This window comes from Trachurus trachurus, assembly GCF_905171665.1.
Source record: "Trachurus trachurus genome assembly, chromosome: 4".
Taxonomy (NCBI): domain Eukaryota; kingdom Metazoa; phylum Chordata; class Actinopteri; order Carangiformes; family Carangidae; genus Trachurus; species Trachurus trachurus.
In genome coordinates, this window is record NC_139898.1 from 22,303,448 (window position 1) to 22,327,664 (window position 24,217).

General features: G+C 41.0%; 2 protein-coding genes across 3 annotated transcripts; both read left to right on the forward strand.

Annotated features, from left to right (window-relative positions):
* The first annotated feature begins 782 nt into the window (after positions 1-782).
* il12rb1 (interleukin 12 receptor subunit beta 1) lies at positions 783-14,534 on the forward strand. The gene is given in 16 exon segments (XM_083970140.1): positions 783-903; positions 1,395-1,518; positions 2,760-2,905; positions 3,088-3,221; positions 3,316-3,337; positions 3,525-3,578; positions 8,035-8,157; positions 8,687-8,763; positions 10,687-10,915; positions 11,006-11,166; positions 11,290-11,386; positions 12,194-12,349; positions 12,608-12,763; positions 12,879-12,948; positions 13,430-13,505; positions 14,102-14,534. Coding segments are annotated over 16 exon segments (2,028 nt in total). The 5' UTR covers positions 783-830; the 3' UTR covers positions 14,432-14,534.
* Positions 14,535-17,505: 2,971 nt separating this feature from the next.
* klhl26 (kelch-like family member 26) lies at positions 17,506-23,917 on the forward strand. Of its 2 annotated transcripts, none has more exons than XM_083969431.1 (3): positions 17,506-17,716; positions 19,948-20,130; positions 20,832-23,917. In XM_083969431.1, exons 1-3 carry the CDS (start codon positions 17,640-17,642, stop codon positions 22,411-22,413), a joined length of 1,842 nt encoding a protein of 613 aa, XP_083825557.1. In that variant the 5' UTR covers positions 17,506-17,639; the 3' UTR covers positions 22,414-23,917. The 2 variants fall into 2 exon arrangements, with proteins under 2 accessions (XP_083825557.1, XP_083825558.1); XM_083969432.1 differs by lacking the exon at positions 17,506-17,716 and adding an exon at positions 18,108-18,135.
* Positions 23,918-24,217: the final 300 nt, after the last annotated feature.

Sequence of the window (24,217 nt, forward strand, 5' to 3'; positions counted from 1 at the left end):
AGAAATATTTATGGGACTAGAAAAGGTTGCAGAATATTGTATGCAAAAACTTGACCTTGCAGTATTGTTGCCTTTTCACTTCTGTAAACATTGCATCATTGCAATGCATGTTTACTGTGTGAAGTGAAAAGGCAACAGTATTGCAGAAATCAACTGAGAATCAACAGCCACCTGAGCAGCAGTACATGTCTCTCATCTACTTCCCCTTCCTACAGTAGGTTCAAGTCTGCCTGTCTGACGCCACTGTGAAGTAAAAAGACTGGCAATGTTTATATGTTGTTGTTTTTTTTAACATTTCAAGACATTTTACATCAGTGTCTCTGGGTGCTGCATTCATTTTCGACAATTTCTGACAAATGCAGAGATTGAACAGCTGGTTTTAAGAACAATACATGTACAAACTAAGGTTAGGTCCACTGTAAATTCAAATGTTCTCCTACTGCAAACCTCTTGACTAACAGTATCATGATTAGCATGTTGCTCACTTAATGGAGAATATAGAGATGTCACTGTACTTTCCTCCATTTTTTATTTGACTGGCAGGTTGATGAGAACAAAAACAATTGAAGGAAATTTATATTAAAAAAAAAAACTCAACACAATGACTTCAAAGTGTTGTCACTTTCAGAATGGCTGTTGTGTCTGTCTGAGTGTACGCACTCACCATTTCCCCGCCCCTCACTGTGGTTTTTTTGCAACTTGTATAACATGGGAGACATGAAACTACTGTGACATTTTCTGAGAAAGAAAACCAAGTTACATGAAGTCAGGTTGACAAAATGGACCAACACTGAAGAACAATCATCTTTCGAGACTTTCCGTCAGACCTCATGGAAACTTTGAAATGCTGGAGTTCACTACATGGATATGTTGTGTTTCTGTTCCTTACAACTGTCAGCAAAGGTAAAACATATGCTGTCTAAATTTTTCGTTACTTTAGGGAGCTTTTCATTCACTTTCATTCACACCTGATCTTACCATAACACTGTGCGCAAGGCTTTTCAGACGAGTGGAAGTAACAGAGCGTTAACAGTAAAAGTAAAACATCAGCCACAAAACGTTGGTTAGCTTATCAGCATCATGTGGTTTCCACTGACAGATGACATCTGCTCTGCATTGCTCTGGGCAGACATGCTTCAGTGTTAGTGTCTATGTTTTGTTTTTTTCAAACCACATAGGTAGGTTATCTTTTCACAAGTACAATATATTTGTTTTCATTTTGACGCTTGGCTCAGTCTCAGTAATGGGACTCATTTACAAACTTCAAAATCTCTAACTTTGTCAGAATAGCGACATTTGGTTTTGATGTGATCTCAAAGAGAAGGTCTTTATTTAATGTATATGATTTATGTTATCACAAGGTTAAAACTTATTTTGAGAAATTGTCTCCAAAGGGTCGGCATGTGAGGCTCCTTCAAGTCCTGAGTGCTTCAGGAAGAGCTCTAACGCAACTGTTTATACCTGTGAATGGAGCATGAACACAACCGTCAACGATGTCACATATGACCTTTACTTTAAGTGAGTATTGTTTAAGCTGCGCTAGTTTAAAATGGTAAAATCTACTTAACCATTTATTCTAGTATTTTACGAACATGTATTGATACTAGATCCAAAAAGTCCCGTCTTCCATCTCACTATAGGCCTATGGTGTGCACTGTGTTTGTCTTTATGAGATTGTGGCCAATTTAACAGCTAAAATAACAAACAAACAAACCTGGGCCATTTTAATATGTACTATATCAGTATAATATCATATTTTATTATAAATACAAAGTCAAAGGAAAATCTAAAGTTAGAGTTTTGTAAATTTAAATTGTTTTTCCACACAAAAAACCTGACATGTATGTCATGAACCGTGTAGCCCAAGGCCACAGGCAACACTTGTGGGGTCATTCCTCTGTTCCCACAGTCTTATGTTCCCACATTTCTAACATTTTTTTTTTTTACTGAAAATTAGGCCCTGTGTTCCCACAGCCCTATGTTCCCACAGGGGGGCAACCGCCATTCCGACATCCCACCAGTCCGACATAGGCCTCTAATTGTCTAAATGGCAATACTTAATTTTCTATCAAACGTCCCATCATTCCGACAATTCCTGCCTCCAATGGTCGGAATAACAGTATTTTTTTCTTTTTTAAAACATCCTGCCTTTCCAACAATTCCTTTAATAGCATACTTTTTCCCCAAAAAGATTGTGCGCTGGTTGGACTTAGGCAATGAAGAAAGGAGTTGGTTAAGTTTAGTAAAAAGACCAGGTAGAGGCCAGACAGGCCAGATAGATAAGAGAGAGTCCAGAAGTAGAGAGTCCAGAGAAGTAGGAGGGAGTCACCTACAGAATTTCCTTATATAAAGCCTTTTCGGAACGGTGGGATGATGGCATGTCATAATAGCTGTATGGTGGGAATGTCAGAATGACGGGATGTCGGAATGACAGCATATAACTGTTGCCACAGCCCTATGTTCCCACATTTCTAACTTTTTTTCCCCACTGAAAATTAGGCCCTATGTTCCTATAACATCACACCCATAGACATCTTTCCACATGTAGCAGAGCATCTGCCATGTGATAAATCTCAAATGTTGGAACAAAGGGCTGTGGGAACATAAGGCTGTGGGAACATACTGTATAGGGCTGTGGGAACATAGGGCTGTGGGAACATAAGGCTGTGGGAACATAGGCTAGTTTTTGTTCTTTTTCCCAGTGGCTAGACGTTAAGGGTATTTTGTAATCACTCATGCCTCAACATATTCTTCTGCAGTGAAACAAAATTTGGAAACATAAAGACAAACTCCACTGAGATCATTGAGGAATTAAGACATCGACCTGTTAACATATGGGTGGAAGCTCATGAAGGAAACCTCAGCTGCACGTCACCCAGGAGGTCTGTTGTACTCAACCACATAGGTAATGAATCATTCTCTAATTGACCAACAATATGGCAGATTAAAAATACAATGTTATCCTTTTTGAAGCAATGATTTACTGACAGCACAGTGATCAAAGTTTCAAAATTAATCAGGACACAATATAAGTTGAAAAAATAATTTCAACAATACTAAACACAGGTTTTTGCATTCCCTCACCAGTTAAATTTGAAGCACCACAAAATATTTCAGTGTCCTGGTTCATAAACAACCTCACATTAGTCTGGGATGCTGAGGACAAACATGCGTTAGCCGAGGTCTGGTTTCGCCGAGATGGACACTCATCATGGGAAAAAGTAAGGCACATTAGTGTTTTAGTACCAAATCTTTTGCATCTGAAGAAAATGCAACCCTAACTATTTCAACTTTATGTCTGCATTGCCCTGACAGAGATTAGCAAACACCACCTTGTGTAAGTACTCTTATGCTGTAATCAGTCTTTCAATCAACCATTCAACTAGTTCATGTTTTCTGTGGGTGACATTTCTTACTGTGTTTCTTTGGATTTACTTTTGAATCACATTTGAATCACACTGAAGGAACCATGATACTGGGTTAGCTGACTGTTAGCTGAACTTCTCTGTTTCCCCTTTCCATAGTGACTGCACAAAGCTGTCAAGTCCAGGCATCCCCAAAAAGAGAGCCTGATAAATGTACGTATGTGGCTAACAATTTCAAGAACACATAAAGTAAGGCTAATTTTTTTCTTTGTCTGAAAACGCATTTGTCCAAAAACACTGACAAGCAGCCAGCCAAGCGATTATGGTATGAGGACTAACGTTGGGAATTGTTGGGTCTCTGTAGTCAGTTATGAAGCATATTATGGAGCTGCACTCAGGGCCGTTGCTAGTAATTCAGGGCCTCCTGGAATAATACTGAAGTGGGCCTCAGCCCCCCGACTTTTCATCGCCACTCTTTTCATAGACAATGTATTGTCAGTTTTTATTTATTGCAAGTAGGGCAACAAAGATGGTGAGAAAGACAACTTGCCTATCATTCAGATTTAATACTTCTCCACTATGTATCCTTCCTAAAGTCATAGCAGGCATGTGAGAACGTAGTGTAACATTAAAGCAACATTGCGGAGTTTCAGCTCAGTGCTTCCACCATCTGGTTGAGAAGCGCTATCGTCTGGGGGGAAAAGGCGTTTATTCTCATTAATAAACGACAGTATTTCCCACATACTTGCAAGGAGACTGTGTGGCGGGTGGTCGGGGGAGGGGAGGAGGGGGTGAGGGGGGTCGGGGGTCGGGGGGCGGTGGTGGCGGCGGCAGCGGCGACGACGACCGGAGGGGAACGTAAGTTTCGCTTTTACCCACCACGTCTCTCCCTCGACGCAGAGGGGAGGGGAGAGGAGGGGGGGCAGTGTTTCGTACCCGTGCAGGGAAGTTACATAGTGCAGTTTCAGCCGACGCAACCCCGCTCAGGCTGCAGTGGCAGCACCATTCATCCTATTAACCATTTTTCTACCATTGCAATGAGTCTGGAAACAGTATTTTAAGGCCGAAACACTCTGCAATGTTACTTTAAAGTAGGGTGAGCATCCTGTATTGATTCAGTGAGGGACAATGCATTTAATTTTTCAGTACGATCTTTTATTATACAGAGGATCCAGTATTACTATCAGTTTATTCATCATGTTAAATCATGTTTTAGGCAATTCCTTTGTAATTACTGTATTGTAATGTGTGTGTAATAACAAATACGCGTGGCCGGGGCTGGTGTAAGGCCCATGTGCCGTGGACAACCCATTCCTGGTGATCACACCTCGCTTGCTTTATGCATCAGAGCCAACTGATGTTTACATACTTTATACTGTTTACTTTGGGGCCAAGCACTCCCTGTTTTGGAGCAACTGCTCCAAATGGGCCAGGTCTGAGACTGCACAGGATTGTCATCTCTTGTCTCACGTCACACATATTGAGACGATGTCCCACATAGGGATGTCACAATTACTTGTTTTCACAATTAATCACGGTATTAAACGCCACAATTAATTGATCGCAAAGAATCCTAAATACCGTCACTTTACAAAAAAAGATTATGTATGAACCGTGTCGGCAGATGTGCGCCAAAGTAAAGGTAAATGCACAGATACTGGTCCATTTACCTAACGTAGCATTGAATTGGTATGGTATTTAAATGCTAGAGTGTCATTTGTAATTAAAAAAAAAAGCTTAAAATGAACTTAAACATTTGGTATCGATGACATGACTTGAATATTTCAAACACTTCCCCTGGCGGATTAATAATTGGTCATATTTATTTTAGAATTAGTAATGTATATTTTAACTATATTTGATTTTACACATTAATAGTGTTGTGAAATGAATTAATGCATAATAATCGTGATAATCGTAATACCATGATTATTTCTCTGACAATAATCATACCAAAAAAATCTATTATCGATTCGTGACATCCCTAGTCCCACATTTTGATTTGCTTAGGTTTGTTCGCTCTTTATATAGTTAGCTCTAGTTTTCAAGACACCACTGCAAGACTTTTTATATTATCTCACTTTGATTCTTCACCTGTGCCTCGATCCATGCTGTCAGTGTCCTGTGCACTGTCAGTAAGGGACAGTGCATTTTATTACAATCCCATATTATACGGGACAGCTGGCAACCCAAATATATGTTGGCCCAGCCTATACAGTAGCTAGCTATCTTAATGTTGCTGTCACCCTTTTTGGGGGATTTCTTTTTTCAATTTTTTATTCTGCACTCCTTGTCTGCTGGCTCTGCACCTGGCCTCTCTCTTTACTCATTTCTGGCAACCAGATTTATGTTTTGGCATTCTCTGTTCAGCTAGCACTCATAACATGTCTGTGCTACATTAGCTAATAACTGAGTTTGCGGGACCTAGTGTTGCTCCAGCATGGACTAAAGCTTTTTTTTTTTAAAGAAGAGGAAAGATAATACCAGAATTTAAAAATGTCTTATGAACAAAATGTGTTTTCCTTCCCATCTGTACAGACCAGGTCACTGTTGAGAATCTGTTGAACCATTCAGCTTACCAGGTTCAGATCAGACATCGGTCCACTCAAGCTGAACAGCCACTGTGGAGCAAATGGTCTAAAGTTGTGACTGTACCTGCAGGTGATGTCATGTTATCTATTTTAATGAATGCATGGATCGTGTTTTACGGTTTATTGGAAATCACTTCATCCTCATTCTGCTTTGAGATAATTTCCGCCTCATGAAACTGCTGGAGACGTAAAGTCCTCTTATTTTGTACATGAATCACAAAGTGACAGACACTGAGGGGCATCAAATCCCCTCCGAGTCATATCTGAAGCTCTACATTATCCCACCTCCTCCCCTATCACATTTACAGGTTATGTTTTTACAAATACAATATATTTTTTTCATTTTAACGCTTGGCTCAGTCACAGGAATGAGACTAAATAAACCTCTATTAACTTTGTCAGAATAGCGAGATTTGGTTTTGATGCGATCTCAAAGAGAAGGTCTTTATTTACTTTGTGTTATATATTAACAAAAGGTTAAAACTCATTTGATAACTTGTCTCCAAAGGGTCAACATGTGAGGCTCCTTCAAGTCCTGAGTGCTTCAGGAAGAGCTCAAGTGCAAATGTTTATACCTGTGAATGGAGCATGAACACAACTGTCAGCGATGTCACGTATCACCTTCACTTTAAGTGAGTATTGTTTAAGCCACACTGGTTTAAAATGGTAACAACTACTTAACCATTTTTTGTAGGTTAGTATTTTAAGAACACGTATTGATAGAACAAATACTAGATGCAACAAAGTCCCATCAGCCATTTCACTTTGCAGATTTGGTGTGCAGTGTGGTTGTCTTTGTGAGATCTTGGACAGTTTTTCAGCTAAAATAACTGTAAACATTTAGCACTGTAAGATACAAACAAACAAACCTGGTCCATTTTAATATGTATATCAGTATAATACCATATGTTATTATAAATACTTAGAGAATCACAAAGTCAAAGGAAAATCTAAAAGAGAGTTTTGTAAATTTTAATTGTTTTTCCACACAAAAAAACCTGACAAGTAATGTGTGTCATCAACCGTGTAGCCCAAGGCCACAGGCAATACTTGCACAGACATTTTTTTCAGTGGCTAGACGTTAAGGGTATTTTCTCATCACTCACACCTCAACATATTCTTCTGCAGTGAAACAAAACGTGGGAACATCAAGGAAAACTACACTGAGATCATTGAGGAATTGCTGATAAGACGTCGACCTGTTAACATATGGGTGGAAGCTCATGAAGGAGACCTCAGCTGCACGTCACCCAGGAGGTCTGTGGTACTCAACCACATAGGTAATGAATACTTCTCTAATTGACCAACAATATGGCAGATTAAAATACAATGTTGTCCTTTTTGAAGCAATGATTTACTGAGAGCACAGTGATCAAAGTTTCAAAAATAATTACAGGTACAATTAAAGGTTTTTGCATTCCCTCACCAGTTAAATTTGAAGCACCAAAAAATATTTCAGTGTCCCGGTTAATAAACAACCTCACATTAGTCTGGGATGCTGAGGACAAACATGCGTTAGCCGAGGTCTGGTTTCGCCGAGATGGACACTCATCATGGGAAAAAGTAAGGCACATTAGTGTTTTAGTACCAAATCTTTTGCATCTGAAGAAAATGAACACTTTTGCAACCTTAAATAACCATTTAAACTTTGTCTGCATTACCCTGACAGAAATTAGCAAACATCACCTTGTGTAAGTATTCATATGCTTGTGTCCTTGTAAAGTCTTTACTTCTGAACCACGCTACCGGTTGACTATTATCTTAACTTATCTGTTTCCCCTTTCCATAGTGACTGCACAAAGCTCTCAGAAGTCCCCCAAAAAAGAGCCTGATAAATGTATGTATAACAGGTGGCTAACATTTCCAAGAACACATAATAAGTAAATAAGGACCAGTTTTCTCATCGTCTCTCGTCTGTAATGTTATGAAGAATATGGACTAGACCTGCACTATTTGAATGAAGAAGAATGAAGAATGGTTTCCTCACAATTTTAACTTGTTGAAGAAGAGGAAAGATAATCTACCACAATTTCAATCTCTTGTGAACAAAATGTGTGTTTTCCTTTCCATCTGTACAGACCAGGTCATTGTTGAGAATCTGTTGAACCATTCAGCTTACCAGGTTCAGATCAGACATCGGTCCGCTCAAGCCCAACAGCCACTGTGGAGCAAATGGTCTAAAGTTGTGACTGTACCTGCAGGTGATGTCATGTTATCTATTTTAATGAATGCATGGGTCATAAAAGTTTTAGGGTTTATTGGAAACAACTTCGTCTTTGAAATAATTTCCGCCTCATGAAACTGCTGGAGACGTAAAGTCCTTTTATTTTATGAATCACAAAGTAACACAACATCAGAGAGGAGCATCATATCCCCACTGAGTCATATCTGAGACTCTAGAGATTATCCCACCTCCTCCCCTATCTTAACTGTGGGTTCAGGTATGACTATGTTCCTGAAATGGTGATGTGCATACTTGATAACATAAATCCACGCTCAAATATAGAAATCCATCATTCCCGTCTGAAGACCAGATATAAATTTTGACTGCTTTGATTTTGATTCCTCAAAATCTATACAGGTGACTCAGTACTGTTTTCACAGATAGTAAATTCTCCACTGATGTGAATTTAGTGAAGCCTTTATAATTGTGAAAGTGAGACAAACTCATTGCACAGTGTGTCTAAAGATCAAATAGCCGGCTTACTAATATTTTGTTTTTTACTGCAGAGCTGGAACATGAACCTGAAGTTACCATCACAACAGAGGCTGTAAATGGCACTCGAGAGGTGACACTAACTTGGAAGGTAAACCAATGAAGGACAGACATTCACTCGTCCCAGCATTTCAACACATGTGCAGGATAATTTGTCCTAAACAGGAGAGTGAAGAATTGTGAGAAAATCAAGAGTCAGGATGAACGATGATTTTTAAGCAGAAGTAAGCGATCTGGTCGCTTTGGCTAACTTCTTGTCAGCCGATGGAGTTAGCAGCCCCCGCCGTCGTCATGGATCTATTGGTCCTCGTCCCTACGTCACCACATTCACGCGCATCCCTTGGCTGCACACACAGCCCTTCATGCCGTTCTCTCTCCTCATTGGATAAAGGTTGTAGGATACAAGGAAAGTTTTCTCCTCGGCTTACAGCAGAGCAGAGTGACTGACAGACCCGTGTTTCGGACCAAACACTCTATATAAGTGAAGATAAAACACAGCAAGCAGACCGTCCTGGTGCAAATGGTGGATAAGGGTTAAAGGCAGTCCAAAACTGATGGGTCCGAGGCACTCTGAGGTATAGTTAAAAATCCTTTATTTAACAGGGATCAACGCGTTTCGACTGAAACAGTCTTCAACAGGATCTGAACCAACTGATTTGCACAGGTGTTTTAAATCCTGTGTGGCTGATGATCAGAGACATGTGACTAATTGAATGGGTTGATATCTATTGATTGTGATGTCCCCTGTTATTCTTTTCTTTACTATATTTTATTTTTTGTCCCTAGAATACCTACTGTGAAAGCTACTGTTGTTGTATTACTGCTGAACTTTATCTCTCATTGGTTCATGGCTGACGGTATCACATGACTTGGTCACATGTCTCTGATCATCAGCCACACAGGATTTAAAACACCTGTGCAAATCAGTTGGTTCAGATCCTGTTGAAGACTGTTTCAGTCGAAGCGTTGATCCCTGTTAAATAAAGGATTTTTAACTATACCTCAGAGTGCCTCGGACCCATCAGTTTTGGACTGCCTTTTACTCTTTACCACCATTTGCACCAGGACGGTCTGCTTGCTGTGTTTTATCTTCAGTTTTTCCTCAATCCTGTGTCCTTGAAGAGCACCTGAGCGGTTCATCCACCCTCACCCAGGGCAGCACTCACATTTCTTCTATTGTTCAACTCTATATAAGTGATTGCTGTCGGAAGATATAACTATTTAAGACTTATATTAACACAAACATTCCGCTGCCTTCTGCTATAAATGTCAAATGAAACTTCTGCAAAGTATTTTTTGTGGGGGACCCTACTCAAAAACCTCAAGGTAAAGGGGAAACACAGTGGCCACCTACACCGGCCACCATCAGGAACCAGGTAGAAACTGACTGAAACCAGTCAAAGTCCTTTTATACCCAACCTATCCACAAGTTTCCGAACGTGATCTATGGTCAAAACCGGAAGCCATTTTGCCGGTTTTGGTGGAATTGTATGTTACGTTTCCATGGTTTTCAGTCGTTGTCATAGTTGCAGTAAACACATGGATCTATTAACGCTGGCTTTTAACACGGATGTCAATTTATGTGATATCCATTGTTAAAAGCTGGTGTGATGATCCATGCGTTTTACAGATTTTCATTGAAAAAACAAAAATATCCATGCATTTACCGCGACTACCGAAACCATGGAAACATAAACATAAAATTCCACCGGAAGAGCAAAACCGGCTTACGTTTTTTGACGTTCGGAAAAAGGTGGATAGGGGATTGACTGAGGGATGAGTCTTCCCTGCGCTACGTTCAAGAGGTGCACTACTGAGGAACACCGCACTACACAGGTTGTAGTGATTTTGAGCATCAGTAGTAGGCTACACGTAATTTGAAACCTGGTGCCCTAACCCATTTGACTGATTTACCTACTGCCCCCCTCACAAAGTCGTATGTCAGCCACTGCCTTATTTACTTGGTATCCTCTCCTGTTTGTCCGAACTGAGGTTTGTCTTGTCTGCTCTTCAGGCAAGGCCACATGCAGCCACAGTCGGAGGGGTGACCTACTGGTTGAATGACACACAGTCTTCTCTTGGATGTCCTTGTAAGACAAAGACAAGACATCACAACGACACAAACACTGTTATTTATGTGTCATACTCTGCTGTCAACATCACGGTTATTGCCAGGAACTTAGTTGGGTATTCTCCTCCAGCACTCATTCAAGTGCCGGCTGAATCTACTGCAGGATTAAAATGTAGGTGAATGTATTTGAGCTGTTTCACATATCATGTGTATTTATCATTACACAGTCCTTTAAGACTGTTCTTTGTTTGTCTCCTGTCAGCTTGTGGCCACATGACACTGGATGTAAAAATGATTAAGAAAACTTGCAAGCAGTGGTATGAGCTTCAAGATCAAGATTCAAGGCCAGCAAATGTGATAACTTTAGCAACTAGGAAAAAACAAGAACGTAAGCAAGTAAAAAACAGTAAGTTGTATCAATCTTGTAAACACACAACCTCTCTGCTCTACAGAGGCAAAAGAAGATGCAAAGGACAGTTTTAAATTTCTCTAATATGAATTTGTACAATAAATACGTTTCACAAACTCTCTGTGTCTGTTACAGAACTTCAAGACCATGTTCGCTACCTTTACTTTGAACACGAGTGTGACACTGGGAAACCACGCACCGTCAAAAGGTGCCTCTTCTACAAAAAAGAGGGTGGTAAGTGTCTTTACAGTAGATTTCTCTGTGCACACAGAGATGCACGGGCTCAGCATATTTGTCATCTTGATGTGGGCCTCATATCCTCAAGTATACAACAGACTGCTATAGGGTTAGACTGTGTGCCATGGTCTGGTGGTATGTCCATGTGGCCATTATACTATGAGCACCAAATGAGCAAGAGCTGTAAAAACAAACATGGCCACTGACTTAAAAGAGAGGCTATGTGAGTAAGTCTGCTGCTGCCGTATGTACATAAAACGGCTACACTTCCATAGTGCCACTGTCTTGCACTATACACGTCTGCATTAGCTGCCAATTCATAGGGCTGTAACAAGTTGTAACATTGCGGGTGAGCAGTGTCCAGCGTTCAGCACTCAACTTTTTGACCGTTACCTGTTTTTTGAGCGCACCATCCGGGCACTAACAGCCCTGCATTTTGCCATACTTGTCAGCGTGAACGCACTTACACACTCAAAATAGTAAGTATGGAAGTCTTGCATGCACCAACCCCACTGTTCCCAATAGGCCCTACAGATTGAAAAATCTATATTCAGGTATTGGAAAATGATTATTTTGTCACTGGGTAAAAACTGATTGGAGACAAAAATTCTGCGTGTTGTGGCAAGAAATAAATATAGCACTGTCATATTTTGCCAGATGAGTGCTGGGGCGTAGAAACTAGTGCACCACAATCATGCAAGAAAGCAAGGTTTGCCTGCACACACTGTAACGGTGTGTGTGCAGCAGGAGGGGAAAATTTGCTCTTAACCTTTTTTTTCTTCTTCTTTTGCCTTCCTTCATCAGCACCACTCAAAGAACCGCCCGGGTTCACTGCCTTAAGTGACGCACAGAATTCTGCCATCCTGTCCTGGAAAGCAGTTGCCACTGAGCACCGGCGAGGTTTCCTTACGCACTACAGCCTGTGCAGTGTGAAAATCAGCTCACAAGACGGGCTGGAAGGTGTGAAAGCCACATTATATTTTATTCTTTTTGATCTGAAACAGTTTGCAAAGCTAGAGGAACATATTTCCTCATATAGCCTACTTGTTAACCTGTTTAATGTGCAATATTGCAACATGTTTTGATACCTCCTTTGAAAGCTATATGCTCATCTTGTGGATGACAAACATGTTTCATGTCTGTACCAATTTCAGAAAGTGAAACCTGATAATAACATAGCTAAATGAATCTTACTGTGACAACGCCTCATTTCACCAGAGTGCCAGAATATATCAGCCTCACTCATCAGCTACCGGCTAGAAAAGTTGGCACCACGGACAAAATACAACATCAGCCTGGCTGCAGTGACACGGGCGGGAGAAGGACCTAAAGCCATATCAACTATCAACACCTTCCCAGAGAAGCAAATGAATGGTATTTTACTCATTAAATCAGCTCTAAATTTCAATAAGTTAAATAGTGGTGGAGATTTCCCATGTGTTGGTGCAAACTGCTTACTCCGTATCTCAATTTTTCTGCCCAAAATTAGTGTGGTTGAGTTTGGGCCTGCTGACTGGGTTCTTTTTATGCACAACAATGTGCACTGTTGTCTTGAAGAGGTGGGTAATGTCTCGTTTTTTAAAAATGTTATAGATATTGTTGCACATGTGGTTAAAATGTCTTTGTTTAAAATAATTTATATATAAACATTTATAATGGTACTAAATTCCTTAAATTTCCAAGATGTTTCTGTTGCAAAGTGACATAATATATCTAAAATAGCATTAACATGCTTAGCAACCATAAGCTAGACCAGGTAAGAAGCTATAAAAACACTCACAACACAATCTGTACAATTTTGTTAATCATTCTTTCGTTAGTCTTCTTACTTTTTTACTTATGGGTCATTTGATTTTCTTTTTTAAAATTATATTACCACCTTATATGTTGCTCTTATTTAGCAGCTGTTCAGTTTTACCATACAGGGCAATTTTAAGGAGTTTGGGTTATCTACCATTGTTTTATCTGCAATAATTGAAATAAGCTATACATCCTATGTGGATCTTTTTGTGACATTTCCTGCTTTGTTTTAACATATAGAATCCAAAACAAGATCTTTCCTCCTGTGCCGAAACCTGTTATTCCAGAGTTCACCCTCTTTCAGCCGGAGAATCAGGTAAATCTCACGCACAGAACTGCTCTTTACCTGAAACCTTTACCTTTGGACCATTTTATCATACACTCTTATTTCACTGGAAAGTATAACTCACTTCCACATACATAATAAACAGAGAGTTCAGTAAATCAGTGCAATCTAATTATATCTTCTTTAAGGAAGTGTGAACTGCTTTTGTGGTTAAAAATAACCTCATCTCATTGAAAACCTATGCAATACTTTACATAACTCTAAAACCTGATGACCAACAGGACAAAGGGTCTTTATCAGTTTCTTGATAGAAAGACAAATGAATTTTACCTTTTGTGACTGAACTATAAAAGTAAAACCCATTGCACACAATACAATCTTACACAGCCAGAAGCTTGTGCTCACCTGATTCCTTTTTATACTTATATTTAGCAAAGAGAGTGTTGAGACATTAGAGTGATGTACAGTAAATCTCCCCCCATTTCCATTGCCATTTCATGGCAGGGGAGCACCTGACCTACTCTTATTATTTATATTATATAGACATAATAGCAGTGCAGCTTTTTTTCTGTTTTGAATACTGCCTCTTGAATCTAACTGTCATGTGTTAATGTGACCCACAAAAGGAGGCGATGCTGAAGGAGAAAGAGGAGGTGAATGATCTGACGCTTCTCCAGCCGCCTTCCCCAAAGGGGAAATCTGTCCTTGAGGACGTCGGGGAGCTCACCGTCCTCCAAAGAGAGTCGGATGACGAGAGTGACGAGGATGTGGAGAGTGAGATGACTAATTTGAGGATGTCAGATGGAACTAGTGATGACAGTCCTGGGTCTACGGAGCAGGCACTGAGGAGCTCCAGGGAAGGAGAAATAACAGATCTCGAACAGGTGGACAATGAGATCGCTATGCTGACATACAGGAACGGTTTGGTCTTTGATGTGAAGACAGATTCAACTTGAAATAGATGGAAAGTCCGATTTTTACTGCCTCATAGCACAAACATGTACATATAGCTTAACAAATGTGTTGATTTACTAAACACTCGGTTAATACTTTTCTTGATTTAAGAGTTTTATATTTTTGCAGAAAACTTTGTCAGTGACAGTCAATTGTGTTGTACTTTCTTTTCTTTTTTTGATGTCTTTAGGTTTTTCCTGTACATAAAACAGGTCATGACAGATTTTCCTCTTGCTCCAACACAATGTTGACATTTGTAGTTCAAGGAAAATACCTCAACAACTACCAGATGGATGGCCATAAAGTTTGGTACACACATTACTGTTTGGCAAAATATTTATGTCCATTAAAACTTTGATTTATCACAATACAAGCAAAATGAATACTGAACTTTTGTGCTTATATGTATCCTAAAATGATATACTAAATGTAATAGGAAACCAATTAAGAGCCATTCATTTCTCATTAAATGACTGCAAGTGTAGGGATCCACTACTTCTCAACTTTTAACACCACAACAGTCATGTAATCTGATATCTAATATTATAAATTGTAAACAAACAGTACATTTTTTTTTTTTTTTTTACAGATGTCGTTTTCTGAAAACACAGCAAAGTGCAAATAAAACAGAACAGCGTTACTGTAAAGACTGACGCTCATTAATGGTCAGTGTAAAATGAAAACTGAGACTGCAGAGGCGAAGACGTAGTGGATGTGGTGGCAGAGCTGTAAAGGTGTGAGCATATGAAGAGAGGTGAACATGTGACAGGAAGTGGTCACAACAACAGGAAAAAAAACCCAATGGCCTTTTAGAGAAACAGCTCATGCAAGGTGAAAAACAAGATTAGTCATAGCAAAAGAGACCTCAGTGGTGGCCTTGTTTAAATGAGAACATGTCATTGTGGTTTATTTGTCTTTTTGTACCACACTGCATTTTAGTTTTTCAGTAAAAAGTCCAAAAAGCTATTCTTCCTCGTTCCTGTATTGTCTGGTTGTAGTGCATTCAGCAACAATGCTGCTCAGCTTCGACACATTTTATTTGTCACCACACTGAGATCAGCATGTTAGCATGTGACGTGGTCAAAGGATACCACAGTGTACTGAGTGTCAGGAGTGTCACCCACCTGGACAGGTCACCAGTCTGTCACATGGCCAAAAATTGGACAGTTGCACAGTGGAAACATGTAGTCTGGTCTGATGTAATTTCTCAGAGATGGATGGTCCCTGACAACTACTCTGTTATGTTAAATCGTTGACACCAAAAATAAAAAAAAATAGGTGAAAACCGTAATTTTTGCAGTTGTCTGCAATCTGCAGCTGTACTGGGGAAAGTTCAAAAATACTTGCTGTCTAAACCGCTAAGTTGCAGTGAAACTGTCTTATTAATTACTGTAACGTTAGTGAGGTTAAAGTTAGGCTACAGTTCTGAAACGATGTAGAAGCAAGAAGTATAAAAAGACAGAAAGATAATAGATAATAAGGTTTATTATATTTGTAGAGCACTTTTCCGGTCAAATGACACAAGGTGCTTTACTGAAGAAAAGAGTCAAGCAGTTCCGTGGTCCACAAAACGGACCCACAAATAAAAGGAGTGTACACATTTTATAGGACACGATCACAGGAAATAAAAGATGAAAGATCATTAAGCTATAGGCTATAGCCTACTGTAAATGTTACTTTACACAACTAGCTTTTATAGTTTTATTCAAAGGGATATTCCGGCGTAAGTTTAACCCATGGTCCAACGCACCATAACACCGAGTTTTAGATGAAGAGATCTGCTAACCGCTAGCTTCTCTAGTTGTAGCAACTTTAGCAAAGACCGTCACCGCACCATAACAAACAGCAGTATTTTGGCAACCAATCAAAAAGCCACTCATAGCCACAAATAATGCTCAGAACAGCACCAAACGTCATCAACATAACAGGGTCCCAGCACATAATACGAGGCATCAAACATCTGTTAGCTTTGCCTGGTTTCTATTGAAAAGAGATAAAAACAACTCACCCACTCTCCTCCAGTTATACGCTATGCAGCAACTTTCAGCGTCCAGCATAGAGCCCAGGCACTGACAACACACGTCCGAGTCCGACTGGCAGCACAAACATCTGGTTTCAGCGGGCACGGTCAGGCAGTGACCACACTCAGCACTTGATTCCCCACGTCCAGCACATAGACTCCACCGCAGCTGCCCCTCTTTCACTTTTCTCCTCCATTTCCTTCAGCTTGTCTTCAGTAAACTCGGTCTCAAACTGATAGGGGCGCCCATAGAAATGAAACCAGTCGTCGTTTTTCTCAAACTCCATAAACTCAGCCGTGTTGTCCCTTGTGTGATGTTTCAAAGGAGGTTAAATCGAAAGCAACTGGACTTAGTTATTTGTTCCTTCCTAGACAAATAACTAAATCCAGTTGCTTTCGATTTAACCTCCTTTGAAATACTATGACCTGGGCAAATGAGAATATGCACCGCCTTGTGTGATGTCAGCTTGACTGTTAGTCTCTTCCGGCAACAAACATAGTCCTGATCTCGCGTGTGACGTCGCGTCTAATCTCGCGCTTGTTAACGTGATTCTCTCCCGCAAATATCTAAAGTTAGAAATGCCAAATTCCGTTCATGTCCCTGTGAACACTTGATAATAACTTTTATAAAATGATAGGCAAGATACATAGGCACTTTGGCTGCATTATATGGAGTATAATACACACACATTCATCCTTGAGCTGCTAGAAGGACTTTGGTTAGACTGTCAACATTAGCCTGCCTCTTCCATTCAGCTTGTTTGTGATAGTATACATTTTTGATTTTGCACTGCAGGTTTGCTTGGTTTGGTTGATTGGTTTTATTTTTTTTTTTTACATTTTATAAATAAATCGATCATTTAAAAAAAAAAAATCAATCATTGAGGCCTGGCTGCATGCTTGGACCATACAGTAGACTCAGTTGGTTTGGACCTATTATCCTACAATGTGACAATGGCGCCTCCCAGCGGCCAGAAGCTGTCAGTGCAGGAGGAGGACGGGCAGCAAACAGCCGGTGGAGAGAGAGAGAGGTCATCACCGTCTCCACTACAGGACCGCGGCACCGCAGACACGGACCGCCCGCTGTCGGTGCCTGAACAACAGGCTGTTTGCGCTGCGCTGGCCCCGCACCATGCACAGCATCACCACCGCGCCGCTGGCCTCCTGGTAACAGTCCTTAAAAATGCCCCATGCCAGTTGTTGCCCTGTGCGAGAAGATGGCGGAGTCGGATGGAGGGGATTTTGCTTCGAAACATCCGCAGAACAGGTGAGTGGAGCCGGGGGAGGGGAGGGGGGTGAAGGTGTGGTGTGTCCGGGGTACTGGCGGTCCCTTGGTGCTGCTGCCTTGCTCGAGGTGTGTGAGTTAACCCACGGGCTTTGGGACCGCAGCGCAGTCCGTCACCGCTGCAGGATGTCGGCGTCGCAGCTATAGAACCAGGAAACGCCGAGGAGCTTATCCTGGCCTCCAGGCGTCCACACACACAGCCTGTGTTTAGTTTTTTATTTAACTTATTTATTATTTACTTATTTGGAAATGGAGTAAAGGTGTAACAGTTGTCAGTTTAGAGCAGGTGACACACCTAAGCCCAGTCCACAGTTGGTCTGAAACTAAACTGTGGTGCCATTTGCTCAAAGTAGTTCATTGGCTGTCAGCTTCCTTCCTCTCCTGTTGGTTTAGATGTACTGGTATGTATGTTTATGTTCTACATAAGTGCATCTAATTAGACCTGCGTTTATTAGGGTGCATGAGTTTCATATGTATTTGTGGTAAATATATTCTGTGCAGCCACAAACAAAAATATGCATGTTATGTTATTGTAATATTATAAACATGAATATCATAATATCATGGCTAAAGCAGTACTTAAATGCAACCACTGCCTTATTAATCAGTTAGACCAAAGATAAAATATTCTGTTATTATTGGTGAATATTTAAAACATATATTTAAAAAAAACTGAAAACTATCATTCACAGTCTTTTAGAGCCCAAGGTGCTGTTTTTAAATAGTCTCTCTTGTCAGATCAGAGGTCTACACCCGTAAATATTCAGATGATAATTGCATATGACAAAACCAGCCAACACCATTCAAAGTAAGATGCAGAAGAATCTGATATAATGTCTAGGGTCTGATCCACAGTGGATGTATAAGCAAGAAGTATTTCGAATATTTGAGATTATATTTCTGATTTGTCAGTAGAAATGCTGAGCATAAACATTTCTTTTTTTTTTACCAAGCCACTGTTTATCAGTAACTAACACCTGTGGTTTTCCCACCAAGTCAAAAATATCTGCAGTACTTGAGATATAGGCTAGTATTACAGAGTGCGATGGATGTGCTGGAGCTGGAAAAATAAACACACTTGGTGGATATTAGGCAACTCCATGCTCCTACTGTTTTTTTTGTTTTTTTTAAGTGTTTCAGTCACTATTTCGTTCTTATAATGTTATCTGACAACAAAAGTCAAAAATATGTACGGAAAATTAAGAAAGCTGTATTGGAAACTTAGCTGCATTAAAATACTGTGGGCTCAGGGAGGAGCAGTGAAGCAAATGCTCTATCAGTATAAAGTATGTCAAGGTAAAAAGGCTCCAAAAGTAAGTTAGTAGCTAATAGTTGTTGGGTGCAGACAGATGATTAGATCCTCAGCTTGTTTCTGCAGTAAAACTGTCAAAAGATACTTTTGATTTTATTCGCATGTTAGGAAATTATTTCCCTGTCCCAGCAACAACAACATACTTAAATCTTTATTTTGGGCTCGTGTGGTAATGGGAAGACTGCTTCAGATTACTGCAGTCAAGTCTTTGGCACAGACTGGCACCATTATTGGTTGTTAAAATAATCAGATAAGTTGGGGTTTAGTTCCTTTTGTGTCTGAGGTTCAGCCCAGATTATGTCCCTTTGGACATTTTTGGCTCTTCAAATACCAAACTACCGTTTATTTTTATAGTCATTTTTCCATTTTACCATATCCATGGCTCCTGAAGTCACAGTAACTTGATACATAAGATCAGGCCACAGTGTGTGTAAAGTCTGAGAATGGAAGAAAACTGATTGTTCAGCTGAATATAAATGTTGCATATTGTTTGATCCATGTTAACACAGGCTTAAATGTTTCATAGCTTCAGTCCTCAGCCCATTCATTAAATATTTCATGACCTAATTTCTGCCTAGTGTTAAACGTTGATTTCAAACAATGGGATCAGTCCCTGTGTGGTGGGTAGACCAAGTGCATTTTGGTCGTTTGTAATCTACCTGCTATGTAATTGGATGCCATTGTATGCCTCATTTAACAAAGTGAATCAATAAAGGACATATGAACAAAAAGTGGGACTTTTTTGAGGGGGTTGAGGAAATGTTTTAACTTTTAAGTGATGCCAGCAAGATAATTACTATTAATCCAGCAGTACTGAAGAAAAAAAAAGTTTGTAGTTATTTGAAAAAGTACAGGATCCCTTGTTTCACAGCTTGTGACGAGGCTTTTCCTTCTCTTCCAGTATGGCTAACAAGAATAGCACCTTGCGCTGCACTTTCTCGGCCCCGAGCCACAGCACCACTCTCCTTCAGGGCTTGTCAGTCTTGCGGGATCAAGGCCAACTCCTTGACGTCGTGCTAGCCATCAATGAGGAGCGCTTCCAGGTCCACAGAGCTGTGCTGGCTGCTTGTAGTGATTACTTCAGGTTAGTGAAATCATAAGACTCTTCACTGGCCATTTGCATTTTAAATTGGAAGCACTTAACTGATGCTCTTACCCAGAGCAATTTACACTGAGAGCACGCTGCAGTTCCCAGATTCATCATATTCAAAGCTATTTAGTCGGGAGGAGAAGGTTGGGGTGGGAGGAACAAAATGCAAAATTATGCTTTGTGTTTGTTTTCTCTCATTTTACTGATTACGAGTCAAAATTTATATTCCAGACATTAAGTTTTAAAATTGTTGTGATGTGTGATTGTGATTGATGATGTTGTTTTTGCTTTTCTTTTCTTTTTTTCTTTAAAGGAGACATATTATGCCCCCTTTCCACAAATCAAAATTGTTCCCAGACATATCTGTGACATGCTTTGGTCAAAATACCCCAAGGATCAAACAAACCACGTGGATAGTGGGGAGCCTGCACATTACAGATTTTTTTGTCAATTCTCACATTTTGGGGGCTGGAAGGCAAGACAAACACCCAAATATATGTTAAAGAGCCTCCAAAAAGTGATATTTCCATCATATGTCCCCTTTAAATAGCAGTTTTCAGTTCATCAGCTATGGACACCCTTAACAAAACAATAATCCTTACGTACGTAGTAATGGAAATTAGTGCCATGCGTGTAGATGAGATGGAAATGACCAAAATGTCATGTGTTTTAATCGACTCATTTGTGTGTTTCAGGGCAATGTTTACCGGAGGCATGAGGGAATCAAACCAAGACACCATTGAGCTGAAGGGTTTGTCCGCCCGTGGGCTGAAACATATCATTGACTTTGCCTACAGTGCAGAAGTCACGTTAGATCTGGACTGTATTCAGGACGTCCTCGGAGCGGCCGTGTTTCTCCAGATGGTCCCGGTCGTGGAGCTCTGCGAGGAATTCCTCAAGTCTGCGATGAGCGTGGAGACCTGCCTGCACATCGGCCAGATGGCCACCACCTTCAGCCTGTCTTCCCTCAAGGAGTCGGTGGACACCTTCACCTTCCGTCACTTCCTCCAGATCGCCGAGGAGGAGGACTTCCTGCACATTCCCATGGAGCGCCTCGTCTTCTTCCTGCAGAGCAACAAGCTGAAGAACTGCAGCGAGATCGACCTCTTCCACGCCGCCATCAGGTGGCTCCAGTACGACGAATCTCGCCGGGCTCGAGCCAGCGGCGTCCTCTGCCACGTCCGCTTCCCGCTCATGCGCTCCTCGGAGCTGGTGGACAGCGTTCAGACGGTGGACATCATGGTGGAGGACGTGCGCTGCCGTCAGTATCTCCTCGAGGCCTTCAATTACCAGATCCTTCCCTTCCGGCAGCACGAGATGCGCTCCCCGCGGACGCTCATCCGCTCAGACACCATGTCGCTCATCACCTTCGGCGGCACGCCCTACACCGACAACGACCGCACGGTCAGCACCAAGGTGTACTACCTCGCCGACGTCGGCTCCCGCCAGTTCAAGGAGCTGACCGAGATGGAGGCGGGCTGCAGCCACGCTTGCGTCGCCGTGCTCGATAACTTCGTGTACGTCGTCGGCGGACAGCACTTGCAGTACCGCAGCGGGGAGGGCGCGGTGGACAGCTGCTTCCGCTACGACCCGCACCTGAGCCAATGGCTGCGCATCCAAGCCATGCAGGAGGCCCGGATCCAGTTCCAACTCAACGTGCTGCACGGACAGCTGTACGCCACCGGGGGGCGCAACCGATCCGGCAGCCTGTCGTCCGTGGAGTGTTACTGCCCCAAGAAGAACGAGTGGACTTTTGTGGAGCCGCTAAAACGCAGGATCTGGGGTCACGCGGGGACTTCCTGTGGAGACAAGCTTTACATCTCGGGGGGTTACGGCGTCTCGCTGGATGACAAAAAAACTCTGCACTGTTACGACCCAGCATCGGACCAGTGGGACTTTAGAGCGCCCATGAACGAACCCAGAGTGTTGCACGCCATGATCAGCTGCAGGGACCGGGTCTACGCGCTGGGCGGTCGCATGGACCACGTGGACCGATGTTTTGACGTGCTGGCGGTGGAGTACTACGTTCCAGAGAGCGACCAGTGGACCACGGTCAGTCCCATGAGAGCGGGGCAGTCCGAGGCCGGCTGCTGTCTGCTGGACAGGAAGATCTACATCGTCGGAGGCTACAACTGGCACCTGAACAACGTCACAAGCATCGTGCAGGTGTACAACACAGAGACAGACGAGTGGGAGAGGGATCTGCACTTCCCAGAATCCTTCGCCGGCATCGCCTGCACGCCCATTATACTTCCACAAAACACCACACAACGCTAACTGCCTGACCTGCAAACTGTGAAGATTTTATTCCGTGTGCTCTTTCTGCTGACCATTGACCCGAAAAAAAACCACTAAGCAGCATTGAACTGGATAATGTATTACTTTTTTTCGACCCTCGCTTTGGGTGAGACGTGTCTAATCAAGAGGCAAAAGGCTTCATTAAAATGAAAAGCGAGTTATCATATGAAAACGCTCCAAGGGATTTTTATGTTGGGACATTTTTATAATGAGAAACAAACTTTTGAATTATAGGATTTGACAGTTTGTCAGAATCCTCCAACACATTTTGATAAGCCTTTAGCAAGATGATGTTGAGTGTATTCAACAAACAACAAATTGACTGATATATTATAGCAGGTCTGATTTTCAGCCGTCATATGATAAACAATATAATCAGTCTTTTTTATATTTGGTATTATACACTTGTCTATTTGGGAAAAAAAAAACTAGAATCACTGGGATGTAGGTTCTCTCCCACAACAGCATTAGCAACATTTTTAATACTTAATTACAAACTATTATTAATTTATTCTGTAAAAGTGTTATAGTTTTACCAATTAAGGGCTTCAGTTTCTGATAGCACAACTAGGCTCTTTGATTTTATCCTGTCATTTTATTGAAACAGGTGTGATTTGGAAACCTCATCTTTGCCTGAACGTCTTGAGTTAAAATTTGCTGTGCAAAGGTATTAAGCAACTCAACCTTTATAATGTTTGACTTTTTGATTGTATAGCTACTGTTCTTTTTAATTCAACCAACCAAGATGACTCATCTTACTCTTTTTACAAGTCTCGTGAAATTTACTAATCAGCAAACCACATATCAATGCACAGAATTAATTGCACAAATAAACACAAGCATTGTATGTGTCTTAACTTTGAATTGGTTTTCCCACAGTGGTGGTGTTAATGTTGTTTCTTCCCCTCGGTCAACTTAACAAACCAATGTGGACTTCTAAATGCAGCAACATAAATCATTGATGTTTGTGTGCATTGGATTGTCAGTGTGTGCTGTTTTTTTAAATTGTTATGCAAGTGCTAGGCTATATGTTGCTTTCACCACATGCTTTTGCCCCATAACACAGCAACATTTAATGTTGCAGGGGATAAGAGTCTTTTAAATTATTCAACTCCTGAGCTTCTGCTCAAACCCTCACAAACGTGAAACTTACATCAAAAATGTGCTTGAAGTATTTGTCATGGCTGATAATGGTTTTGTGTTTTTATCTGACTGCATTGTTGCACATTTGAAAGCAGTGTTTATCAGACACCCGATTCTGCTGCTGAAGTTATAACTGTACTTAATGTGTGTGTATAATGGAGAAACAAGCTTAAAGTTCTTAATATTTCCTGTTAAACCATCTGTATGATGGCGAGGACTAGGAGTGTCCATTTAAAACTGTCTCCTGTTTGCCTTAGTGTCTGTTTGTCTTGCTCTACCTGTACCAGTAAAAAGCACATTATAACATTGAAGTGCAATATTAAGGAAAGCACTGTAGTCAGCGGGGAATGTAGACATTTGTGTAGCTTTATGTGCATCCTTTATTAAAGGTGTATCATATTTTTAAAAATATGCTCCATGTGCCTTTTTGTGTCTCTAATGAAAATGCACACAGCAGAACTGAAACACTGCATCACATCATAAAGTTGGAGTTGCTGTGTCACACATTGCCGCATGTGGTAGAAAAAGTACTTTGCAGTTTTAACTGATAATAAGAAAAATATATACTTTTTTAAATCTAAGGAAATGCTGTTCTGGTGTAGATTTACTTTGATGTTTAAGGTCATCTATCTTCTGCATT